The sequence below is a fragment of the Nerophis lumbriciformis genome, linkage group LG32 (genome assembly GCF_033978685.3).
Source record: "Nerophis lumbriciformis linkage group LG32, RoL_Nlum_v2.1, whole genome shotgun sequence".
Lineage (NCBI taxonomy): Eukaryota > Metazoa > Chordata > Actinopteri > Syngnathiformes > Syngnathidae > Nerophis > Nerophis lumbriciformis.
The window spans coordinates 24,937,923-24,951,399 of NC_084579.2; the positions used below are offsets into that span (position 1 = coordinate 24,937,923).

Here is a 13,477-nt window from a genome sequence, read left to right on the forward strand (position 1 = left end):
CTCTTGATTCGCCCCGGTGGGTTCATGCAAAATGGTCTCTTTTAACCTAAAAGTATGTAAGCAACCTAGGAATCTTGTCTCCCAAAGGTCGTACTTATCTTAATTTCCGTCAAACAGCAGTTGCGGTGCGACTGTAGTCCTGGTCGCTAATTTGCCGCCGTTCTTCTTTTTAAACACGTGATACGTCGCATACTTCTTCCGAGATGTGGCGCTCGTTTACCTCCTTTCCTGGGCCCATAACCTGTTAAGAGGTTAATAAACAGAGTGCAACGTTTGTATGCGTCGGGACAGTAAACAGAGAGCCAACTCAGCGTCTTCTCTTCAGCCACGTAGCCGAGGCATATTTATTCTTCATACAAAACAGACCTTTCTTCATGTATATCGCGCCAAGAGAGAGAAGTGCGCACCCACAACAATACCGTGATGACGTCGCACGTTTTGGCAACGTCACATCCGCTTCCGCATCAACAGTACACAAAGAAAAGAAAACTATACAGTGAGTAAGGGCACAATAAAAATAGAACGCCCAACACCCCCACTCGTTCTTAGCTCACTGTTACCTGAGAACAACAAAAACAAAAACTCCTACACTTGTAAAAAGTGTGTACCTTCTAAATAGTGCATTAACACTTTTTTTCTATTCTTGGATACCAAACATGCACTGAGAAAATTTTCTCAGCTTTTGTCTTATAGCTGGCTTAGTAAAAATGTCTGCAACCATTTGCTCAGTAGGGCAGTACTCCAAAATAACCCTTCCATTAATGACATTGTGACGTATGAAATGATATTTAATGTCAATGTGTTTGTACTAAATATGTGTGTAACATTGCGTTCCAGTTCCGACCTGATTGTTTCAATCCATAAAGAGACTTTTTCAACTTGCATACAAGTTTCTGACTTGAGTACCGTATTTTCCGCACTATAAGGCGCACCTAAAAACCACAATTTTTCTCAAAAGCTGACAGTGCGCCTAATAACCCGGTGCGCTTTATTACGATTCATTTTCATAAAGTTTCGGTCTCGCAACTTCGGTAAACAGCCGCCATCTTTTTTCCCGGTAGAACAGGAAGCGCTTCTTCTTCTACGCAAGCAACCGCCAAGGAAAGCACCCGCCCCCATAGAACAGGAAGCGCTTCACCCGCCCCCGGAAGAAGAAGAAAAAACGCGCGGATATCACCGTACGTTTCATTTCCTGTTTACATCTGTAAAGACCACAAAATGGCTCCTACTACGCGACAAGGATCCGGATCATAAAAAGACGCAATCTCTCCATCCGCACACGGATTACTACCGTATTTCACAGCAACTGATATTCCTGTGAACTGCACTGTGGAACGGGAGCACGTACGGTGAATATTCGCACCACAGGGAATGAGGAGTCATCCTTCACTGTGGTTCTAGCTTGCCATGCTAACTTCCACCCATCCAAAAGAGACCTTTCCAGCCGGCGTCATCATAAAAGCTAACTCGAAGGGATGGATGGATGAAGAAAAGATGAGCGAGTGGTTAAGGGAAGTTTACGCGAAGAGGCCGGGTGGCTTTTTTCACACAGCTCCGAAGGCGAACACACCTTCACTAAGACGGGCAGATAGCGCCGGTCGACATACGCCAACATCTGCCAGTGGATCGTAAATGCCTGGGCAGATAGTTTCGGTCACAACTGTGGTCCGAGCTTTCCGGAAGGCAGGATTCACAGAACTGCTGCACAACAACAGCGACACTGACTCCCGATGACTTCTACGAGACGGAACCGGCCATTTTTGGATCCCACGCTTGCGCAACTTTTCAATTCGGACACCGAAGACGAAGAATTCGAAGGATTTACGAATGAAGAATAACTTCAGAAGGTGAGCGCTATGTTTATTTTGTGTGTTGTGACATTAACGTTCGAGCAACATTATGTTGCTATTTATTGCTCTACACCATTTAGAATTTTACTATGTTTGTGATTGCACATTTGCGTACATTTTGGGACAGAGTTGTTAGAACGCTGGTTTTCAATATATTATTAAAGTTTGACTGAACTATCTGACTGTTTTTTTGACATTCACTTTAGCGCAGCGTTTCTTTGACATTCACTTTAGCGCAGCGTAGGCGCGGCTTTTAGTCCGGGGCGGCTTATTGGTGGACAAAATTATGAAATATGTAATTCATAGAAGGTGCGGCTAATAATCCGGTGCGCCTTATAGTGCGGAAAATACGGTAATGCGCCACACATTTTCAATGGGAGACAGGTCTGGACTACAGGCAGGCCAGTCTAGTACCCGCACTCTTTTACTATGAAGCCACGTTGATGTAACACGTGGCTTGGCATTGTCTTGCTGAAATAAGCAGGGGCGTCCATGGTAACGTTGCTTGGATGGCAACATATGTTGCGCCAAAACCTGTATGTACCTTTCAGCATTAATGGCGCCTTCACAGATGTGTAAGTTACCCATGTCTTGGGCACTAATACACCCCCATACCATCACAGATGCTGGCTTTTCAACTTTGCGCCTATAACAATCTGGATGGTTATTTTCCTCTTTGGTCCGGAGGACACAACGTCCACAGTTTCCAAAAACAATTTGAAATGTGGACTCGTCAGACCACAGAACACTTTTCCACTTTGTATCAGTCCATCTTAGATGAGCTCAGGCCCAGCGAAGCCGACGGCGTTTCTGGGTGTTGTTGATAAACGGTTTTCGCCTTGCATAGAAGAGTTTTAACTTGCACTTACAGATGTAGCGACCAACTGTAGTTACTGACAGGGGTTTTCTGAAGTGTTCCTGAGCCCTTGTGGTGATATCCTTTACACACTGATGTCGCTTGTTGATGCAGTAAGCCTGAGGGATCGAAGGTCACGGGCTTAGCTGCTAACGTGCAGTGATTTCTCCAGATTCTCTGAACCCTTTGATGATATTACGGACCGTAGATGGTGAAATCCCTAAATTCTTTGCAATAGCTGGTTGAGAAAGGTTTTTCTTAAACTGTTCAACAATTTGCTCACACATTTGTTGACAAAATGGTGACCCTCGCCCCATCCTTGTTTGTGAATGACTGAGCATTTCATGGAATCTACTTTTATACCCAATCATGGCACCCACCTGTTCCCAATTTGCCTGTTCAATCCCTAAATTCTTTGCAATAGCTGGTTGAGAAAGGTTTTTCTTAAACTGTTCAACAATTTGCTCACGCATTTGTTGACAAAGTGGTGACCCTCGCCCCATCCTTGTTTGTGAATGACTGAGCATTTCATGGAATCTACTTTTATACCCAATCATGGCACCCACCTGTTCCCAATTTTCCTGTTCACCTGTGGGATGTTCCAAATAAGTGTTTGATGAGCATTCCTCAACTTTATCAGTATTTATTGCCACCTTTCCCAACTTCTTTGTCATGTGTTGCTGGCACCAAATTCTAAAGTTAATGATTATTTGCACAAAAAAAAAATGTTTATCAGTTTGAACATCAAATATGTTGTCTTTGTAGCATATTCAACTGAATATGGGTTGAAAATTATTTGCAAATCATTGTATTCCGCTTATATTTACATCTAACACAATTTCCCAACTCATATGGAAACGGGGTTTGTACTATCTAGAATGCAGAAAAATGAAAAACATATATGTGCTTGTCTGAAATAAGGATTGTTTATGATAGGCACAATTCCAAAAAGAGTGCAGTTCCTTTTTAAATAGGGCGGTCTGCACTACTTTTTTAATTGCCCACTAATAGTACACTCAATTTTATAGTTTGCCCATGCTGTTTAGCGCACGTTATTTGGCTCCTAGTACATCAGGCCCTAGATGTCTAGATTAGAAACACAGACTGTCACAGTTTTAAAGTATTTATTTTTGTTTTTACTCACGCCAATCTCAAATTACACACGCGCCCTCCCCACACCCCCTCTAGCACTCCTATGTCGACTCTCAGTCCACTCGGGTGAGTGAGGCGCGTGCTCGTGGGGACAAAAAGCCGACGCAGCTGCTTCCATTTCTCACTCGGGAGGAGGAAGGAAGGAAGAAAGGAAGCAAGGAAGCCCACGCCACTTGCTGCGAGGACATAACACCGACATTTTATGGACTCCACACCGGCACTCTCACGTCTTAACAAACTTCCTCGGCCACCGGTTTTTAATGTGTTTTATGTCTCTGCGCTCCACTGTGAGGTAGACTAGACTGTTTCTTTTTTGTGTTTTTTTTTGGCACACCGACGCCCCGCCGTCCCGTGGATGCTACTGTTCGAGTCCATCGGGACCAGTCCGGTTCCGATTCCTTCCACGCGAATTAGGATTATATTTGCCGAGATGCTGCTCGTTCTGTGGCTGCTGCCTCTGAGCGGAGCCGCTCCAACCGAACCAGAGGACACGGGGGTGGTAAGTTGCCTCCATTTGTTTAGAAGTTTGACATCAAACCACAAGTGGGTTGACATTGATGGGGGGGGGGGTAGATGCAAATGTTGCCGTGAATGTTAAGCAGCTGAGATCTGATGGGAGGACACATGAGAGCTCCACGGCCAACTCTAATGCAGTGATGGAGGCTGTGCAGTAAATAAGATGGGCTGTGCAGTAAATACACAAAAAATGTGTTCTTGCCTTTGCTGTGAATCCTCTGCTGAATAGAGAATGAGGCTCACTTCCAGCATGGTGGCAGACCGAGACAATAAGAGCTTATAGGATATGTCATCTCAGTCATGCTTCTGAAATCTGTCATGGCACACTTTCTGTCAGTGTGGCAAACACACAGAAGTCAGCCACATACCTCATTCAGTTAGGTCGGGGGACAGCAACCCGCGGCTTTTTAGTGCCGTCCTATGGCTCCCTGGAGCATTTTTAAAAAAGGATTAAAAGTGGAAAAATATGGGGAGAATTTTTTTTTTTTAGTACCGTATTTTCCGCACTATAAGGCGCACCGGATTATTAGCCGCACCTTCTATGAATTACATATTTCATAATTTTGTCCACCAATAAGCCGCCCCGGACTATAAGCCGCGCCTACGCTGCGCTAAAGTGAATGTCAAAAAAACGCTGCGTTCAGTCAAACTTTAATAATATATTGAAAACCAGCGTTCTAACAACTCTGTCCCAAAATGTACGCAAATGTGCAATCACAAACATAGTAAAATTCAAAATGGTGTAGAGCAATAGTAACATAATGTTGCTCGAACGTTAATGTCACAACACACAAAATAAACATAGCGCTCACCTTCTGAAGTTATTCTTCATTCGTAAATCCTTCGAATTCTTCGTCTTCGGTGTCCGAATTGAAAAGTTGCGCAAGCGTGGTATCCAAAATGGCCGGTTCCGTCTCGTCGAAGTCATCGGGAGTCAGTGTCGCTGTTGTTCTGTGAATCCTGCCTTCCGGAAAGCTCGGACCACAGTTGTGACCGAAATATCTGCCCAGGCATTTACGATCCACTGGCAGATGTTGGCGTATGTCGTCCGAGGCTGTCTGCCCGTCTTAGTGAAGGTGTGTTCGCCTTCGGAGCTGTGTGAAAAAAGCCACCCGGCCTCTTCGCGTAAACTTCCCTTAACCACTCGCTCATCTTTTCTTCATCCATCCATCCCTTCGAGTTAGCTTTTATGATGACGCCGGCTGGAAAGGTCTCTTTTGGCAAGGTCTTCCTTTTGAATATCACCATGGGTGGAAGTTAGCATGGCAAGCTAGAACCACAGTGAAGGATGACTTCTCATTCCCTGTGGTGCGAATATTCACCGTACGTGCTCCCGTTCCACAGTGCGGTTCAGTTGCTGTGAAATACGGTAGTAATCCGTGTGCGGATGGAGAGATTGCGTCTTTTTATGAACCGGATCGCTTAGTAGGAGCCATTTTGTGGTCTTTACAGATGTAAACAGGAAATGAAACGTACGGTGATATCCGCGCGTTTTTTCTTCTTCTTCCGGGGGCGGGTAGAAGAAGAAGCGCTTCCTGTTCTATGGGGGCGGATGCTTTCCTTGGCGGTTGCTTGCGTAGAAGAAGAAGCGCTTCCTGTTCTACCGGGAAAAAAGATGGCGGCTGTTTACCGAAGTTGCGAGATCGAAACTTTATGAAAATGAATCGTAATAAAGCGCACCGGGTTATAAGGCGCACTGTCAGCTTTTGAGAACATTTGTGGTTTTTAGGTGCGCCTTATAGTGCGGAAAATACGGTATGTTTTTTTTGTTTGAGGACAAACATGACACAAACCTTCCCAGTTGTTAGAAAGCCCACTGTTGAATATGTTTGTGTGTATGCGTCACTGATAGGGATGGACATCTTCACCCCAGAAACCGATTCGATACGCATCTCGATACATGGTCACCGATACGATACAGTAACGATACAATGCAATGCGATTCAGTCCTATTCTCGATACGATTCACTCCTATTCTCGATACGATGCGATTAAAAATGATTTCATAACGATACAACAAAGACCTTACAAAGGGGTTCAGTTCGATTAGTTGTTTTATTATGCCGTATCATTCGATTCAGAAATGTTTACGTCTACATCCAGTCTCTTGCCTCAGAAGCTTAAAGGCCTACTGAAACCCACTACTACCGACCACGCAGTCTGATAGTTTATATATCAATGATGAAATCTTAGCATTGCAACACATGCCAATACGGCCGGGTTAGCTTACTAAAGTGCAATTTTAAATTTCGCGCAAAATATCCTGCTGAAAACGTCTCGGTATGATGACGTCAGCGCGTGACATCACGGATTGTAGAGGACGTTTTGGGACAGCATGGTGGCCAGCTATTAAGTCGTCTGTTTTCATCGCAAAATTCCACAGTATTCTGGACATCTGTGTTGGTGAATCTTTTGCAATTTGTTCATTGAACAATGGAGACAGCAAAGAAGAAAGCTGTAGGAGGGAAGTGGTGTATTGCGGCCGACTTCAGCAACACAAACACATTCCCGAAAGATGACAGTCAAGCTTTACCATTGGCCTGTGGAGAACTGGGACAACAGAGACTCTTACCAGGAGGACTTTGAGTTGGATACGCAGACACGGTACCGTGAGTACGCATGCAGCTGCGGCTTCCAAACATTTGATGGCTTGCCCGTACGTGCGTGCCGCTATGTGCATGTTACGTACGTAACTTTGGGGACTTTGGGGAAATATATGTGCTGTATGAACTTTGGGGAGGTGAACGGTACTTTGGGCTGTGGGATTGAGTGTGTTGTGCAGGTGTTTGAGTTGTATTGGCGGGTTATATGGACGGGAGGGGGGAGGTGTTTGTTATGCGAGATTAATTTGTGACATATTAAATATAAGTCTGGTTGTGTTGTGGCTAATAGAGTATATATATGTCTTTTGTTTATTTACTGTTTTAGTCATTCCCAGCTGAATATCAGGTCCCACCCGCCTCTCACAGCATCTTCCCTATCTGAATCGCTCCCACTGCCCTCTAGTCCTTCACTCTCACTTTCCTCATCCACAGATCTTTCATCCTCGCTCAAATTAATCGGGAAATCGTCGCTTTCTCGGTCCGAATCGCTCTCGCTGCTGGTGGCCATGATTGTAAACAATGTGCGGATGTGAGGAGCTCCACAACCTGTGACGTCACGCTACTCGTCTGCTACTTCCGGTACAGGCAAGGCAATGGACCTGCTATCCCCGTTTAAATAAGAAAATCGCATTTTAGTAGGCCTTTAACTCTGCCTTACTCTCTGTTTGAACTTGAAGGTTGCATTTCACAGTTTTTTTTGTGTGGAGCAAACCAATGAGCATAATTAAAAATGTCAATTCACTATTTGAAAATGAAATTACATTTTATCATTAAGCACTCCTCTCTGCTTATTATGTTAACCCATTTTGTTTTGACAAAACATAACTTTACAATTGTAGAGGGCACTCGCCACTCCAGTATGAGCAATATGCATGCTCAGTGCAAACAATCATGACTGTTATGCAAAGAAAAATAGTGTCTGTTACACTGATATAACATACATTTATGTTAGTTGACCAAGTACTGAGTGTAAATAACTGTAATTTGTTTGTATAAGAAATAAATAACAAAAAATACAAGTTTCTGATAAAAGTAGAAATATAAAGTACTTTTGGCAGAAAGTTTCTGCAAACAACAATACTCTACGTCTCTTCATGTGTGTAGCCAGGTTTGTCGTGCTACTCACGTATTTGATAGCAGCATGGCATTCTTTACATATTGCATGTGGTCTCATCATTCTTACCATCTTTCTTATAAAACCTGAAGTATTTCCATACGTTCGATTTATGCAAGTGTTTGGGAGCATGGACTATCTCATCACTGTCATCCATGTCGCGTGCACTGTTCTCCTTCCCGGAAGTGAGTTTCCTTATGTGCCCGCCCCGGAAATAGGACAGAGTCAGGGCTGCCAGTCAGATCTCACCGCAGACCTCCATAAATCTTGCGTGAAAAATAAACAACCGAGATTGTATAAAACAAGTTTCTACAACAAGTGACAATGGGCTGAGCAGGAACATTTAGAACATATTAATATCGATCGAACGCATGAATTTAGTCGATACAGAGAGGCAAGAGCCGATGCATCACACACTTGCCCCTGTTGTTTATCGATGCATGATGGAATGTATCGGTGCAGTCGCATAGCAAGTGTTTGATTCGAACCACCGGTGCGAATCGGTGAATCTGTCCATCCCTATTCACTGATGAGAGTATTTGGTGAACATTGTTTTGTCCTACTAATTTCGGTTGTTCTTCAACTCACCATAGTGTGCACTGTGATGCAACGGTTTGTTTACATGTAAAATCTTCCACTCCTTTTTGTCTCATTTTGTCCACCAAAAGTTTTATTCTATGCGTAAATGCACAAAGGTGCACTTTGGCCTTTGGCCATTAAAAGCCAGTAATTTCCAGGAGTTATCTCACCTGCTGAGTAGCCTCTGATTTACTAATAGTTTCTAATGTTGTAAAAATGTGTAGAATAAATATTAAATTTCAACATTTCTGTCAACGAAGATTTGCTTCAGCCTGCGACACATAGTCATTTTGATAGTAGGCTATTACAGCTAATATAAACACTTACATCATATGTTGCCTTCATTATAACACTTATATACGTTTTTTTTTGCGGCTCCAGACAGATTTGTTTTTTGTATTTTTCTCTTTCATCGTTTTGTCTTGCCGACCCCTGAGTTAGGTAAATGTGGCATAAACCAAGGCTTCCTAACCTTTGGTAACTGTAATCAAACCCAGCAAATCGGCCGATACCAATAATGTTACCGATCATATCTCTACTGCTCGCCAGTGTTACCATATCTGAGTTATTGTGTAGAAATATGGGGAAACAACTACAAATGTGCGCTTAATTCACTAACGGTGTTACAAAAAAGATCAATTAAAATAATACATAGTTTTGCATATAGAGAACATACAAACCTTTATTTATTGAATCAAAAATATTTAAATTCAACGACTTAAGTGCATTTGAAAACAGCTAAAATTATGTACAAAGCAAACTATAACCTTCTACCTAGAATGTTCAACAATTCTTCTCAACAAAAAAGGAGAAATATAACCTTAGAGGAAAATCTAATTTAAAACCTTTGTATGCACGTACAACACTAAAGACCTTCAGCATAAAACTGCTTTGATATGATAAGGGGTAGGATTGAATAAGCTCTGCTTCTACCTACTCTTTTTCGGACATGCTGTAATGAAACAATTGGAAATATGTGATGCAATACATTGTAATTGTATTTTATGCATGTTCGAAATAAACTGAACTGAACTGAATATATGTCTTAAAGGGGACCTATTACGCAAAACCAATTTCGCTTACCTATTGGTTCCTGATTTAGGGTATGTTTTTCCAACATTTGACAGCAGATATCTCCATATATGGTAGAGGTTTGCACGAATCCGCCATTGTAGTCCAAAATAGAAGTCAATAAGTTCCTTTTTTTCATCCTCTTGTTGTGGAGAAGACTAGCTCGTACATGCACATGCATCCACAGCTGTTGTCATTTCTAATACAAAGTAGCATATAGTTCTAACTTATATCTGTCAGTAGACTCGATTTGGAAGCGATACAAACTAAAACATGATTGACGGGTAGAAGACATAGTCGAAGTGGAGGCACATAAATAAGACAGCCCACAAAACTGCATACTGAAGAGATGGTCAGAAAGCAGCTTGAAGATGGTCTGTAAAACATAATCAATGCAACATTTTGACCAAATATCCTCCATTACATGTTATGTAGACCACAAGGAAGTGTTTTAAATGTAGGTAAAAATATATAATATGACTTCTTGAACTGTAAAGTGTTCAATGTATTTATTGTGAGTGCCATTGACCGTTTAACAATATCAGCACAATATTTTAACTTGTTCTTCTTTGAAAGGAACGGCTCCTCAATATCCGGCATAAAAAAGCCATTCATAAAATACTACCTATTAGTCATTAGAATAATTTTCCCCTTAAAGTCCTCCTGTGTCCAGTGACTCCATCCATCCATTTCCTACCGCTTGTCCCTTTCGGGGTCGCGGTCAGCTGCATTCGGGCAGTAGGCGGGGTACACCCTGGGCAAGTCGCCACCTCATCCCAATGACTCATTCTCTGAATTTGTAAATATTTAAAAAACTACACCAATGGTGTTGACACGGACAATTTATGGATCAATCCTCCCTCTTAGGTATCGTGTACTAATCGTGACAATGCTGACACACCAACAGTTGTTGTCATAGTATCCTCTCTCTAGACTCTTATTAATCTAAATGTTCATTTACTGTTAATAGCTGCTTACATTCTGCTGTACCATGGTTCTATCTACTCTTCTTAAACTTTACGAAGCACTTATTTCTTCTGTATTTTCTGGCTAGCTTTGCTGTTATCTTAATTATTAACATGCCTGCTCCTGCTTGCACTCGGTGTGTAACATTGCCCTAATACTTGATAATGATGATTAAGATTCTAAGAAATGCAGTTCGAGATGACTATTATTAGCTGAGGGGAGCGGTTCCATTTGATTGTTTAATCAGGAGCTGACAATTATTCCGCTTTTTCCCACACATTGCAATTCCAAAGACAGGTAACTAACCTAAAATCCGGCTTAATTCTTAGTGTTTGCCGTGCTTTATGCTAAATACCCAATTTTGTTATAATAAGCTAAACTGCTGAGCAGGAGCTCTTCTCATCGCTCATGCAATTTCTAGGGTAATTGCCATTTCTCATTGGCTTCAGGTGATGGGTTTAATTAGCAGAGAAAATATTACAGGCTGAACTGCTGCAGGCGTCATATTTGTTCATAGCGATGACTGTTTTTGTCTCCCATAACAAAGTATTGCCTCAAATTTCTAGAACATTCACCTCTGTTCAGCATCAGGGTCCAAGGCTTCTGTTTATCCTCTATTCAAATTTAATGATGGGCAATGTTTTTGTTGTTTTGTTTCCTAATGTCAGGGAACCTGTGCTGTAATGTTTTGGATGTTTGTTACGATGTTCATTTCAGGTGTGTCAAAGCAAGGCATCGAGTTTACTGGACCAGGAAATTAGCTCTTAACATGGTTCTATCACGACACAGACTGTATGCGATGTCTGCGTCCTAATACTGTATATGCTAAGCTGCTGTGAGATTGGCCTTCCCTTCTTACATAGGGGACAGTTATGTGGATAGATTGAGTGAGTCAAATCAGAGGTTAGGATGTGAATACATTCACCCTGAATCTGATCATTTTATGAATCACATACAAAAGTAAACTGCACTTGTACTACAGATTCTATGTCTCATTTAACTCCTCAGTCGACAATCTGGTCGCTGTCAAAGCAATACTCTGTAGTATGAGGCAGTTGGTTTTCCACTGGATGTCACGGCATGAAAATTTCTTATCACGGTTATTGTGACCAAAATTATCACGGTTATCATTATCGCGGTATTTTTAAATGTGCTGAACATTTTCAAGAAGTACTGAAATCTTTTAACCAAGTTTTATTTTTTTTTTAAATAAATAAAAAAATCTTTTGTAGAAGATACATTTTAGTAGATAAAAACACGGTTTCATATACCTCAAGTAAAAATGTAATGTGCATATGAAAGCAACTCAAACATTATAAACTAAGTAATATGGTAGCAAAAACTAAAATAAAATAAAGGTGAACATTGTGCAAGATAGCACTGAAGAAAACATAGCTGCAGCAGTAGAAAAAAAGCAACACACCGTTGGTGTATTTATTGACTTATGTAAAGCTTTTGACGCAATCAATCATTCCTTACTTCTGCAATAATTGGAAAACTAAAACATAAGAGGTGTTTCACAACAGTGGTTAAGTAGTTATTTAAGTAATAGATCTCAATATGTGGAAATTAACAAGACTAAATCACAGCCAAGAAGAGTAACTTGTGGGGTTCCCCAAGGCTCGGTATTGGGACCTAAGTTATTTATACTTTATTTAAATATTTGTTCAGTATCTAATGAATTGAAATGTATTATGTTTGCAGATGATACAAATATATATTGTTCAGGAGAAGACTTGAAAGAAGTGTTGAGGATAATAAATATTGAGTTGCTTCAGCTAAAAAAATGGTTTGATATTAATAAGTTATCATTAAATGATAAGAAAACTAAATTTATGGTGTTTAGTGGTGCAAGGACAAATTGTGAAGCAAAATTAAAATTGAGTCAAGTTGAAATTGATAGAGTATATGAAACTAAATTCTTGGGAATAATAATTGATCATAAATTATGTTGGAAACCGCATATTGAATATATCAATGGAAAAAAAATCCAAATCCATTGCTATTCTTTATAGAGTAAGACGCATGCTGAATAAGAAATGTCTGCATATGTTATATTATTCTTTTATTTTTCCATATTTATGTGCAAGTTTGGGGAAATGTTTATAAAACAAACATAGACCCAATAATTTTTGATGTTCCAGGCAATCTAATTTTCAGTGAATGTATAGGATAGGCAAACATAAGCCTTGGCTTCACCCTATTCCTTTTTCGGTCATTCTTTTTCTTTTTGTGTGTGTATGTGTATGATTGTTAATATTTATAATCTGTGCTGTTAAATTGATCACGCACAATGGTATGACCGAAATAAATACATTTTATTCATTCATTCATTCATTCATATATTTAAAGACAAATTCTGGTCCTTGATATTTAAGTATCAAGTGTCATCTTTTTCCTCATTACATGATGCCTTTATCTCTATTTTTACATTTTGATAGAGAGAGGTATTCTTTAAGTTATGTACATGTACATGCTGTATTGATACAGATCCATTAAGAGTTTGAGCAGAAATATGTCCTATAGTAATTAATTATACACCATAACATATTAAAATGCTATGTCACATGAATGTTTTTTAAAATACTAACTTTGTGAAATGAAAAAACACAAGTAATGTAAAAAAAACATTCTCATGCTCTTTACTTTCTGATATCAATATTAAACACAAAGCAGTTTGACTAATGAAAATAAAGTCTAATAAACAAGTGTTGTTCTCCAACAACACCAACAGTTTGGCCAACAATAATAAACAAGAGTGAAACCTCTC

At 40.5% G+C, this 13,477-nt stretch overlaps 1 protein-coding gene across 1 annotated transcript in view; it reads left to right on the forward strand.

Annotated features, from left to right (window-relative positions):
* The first annotated feature begins 3,958 nt into the window (after nt 1–3,958).
* LOC133574884 (matrix metalloproteinase-17-like) overlaps nt 3,959–13,477 on the forward strand; it is a 178,215-nt gene continuing 168,696 nt past the window's right edge. The window contains exon 1 of the mRNA XM_061927220.2: nt 3,959–4,357. Within this exon, the coding sequence (XP_061783204.1) occupies nt 4,214–4,357 (144 nt within the window). The 5' untranslated portion in view covers nt 3,959–4,213. The remainder of the gene's footprint in view (nt 4,358–13,477) is intronic.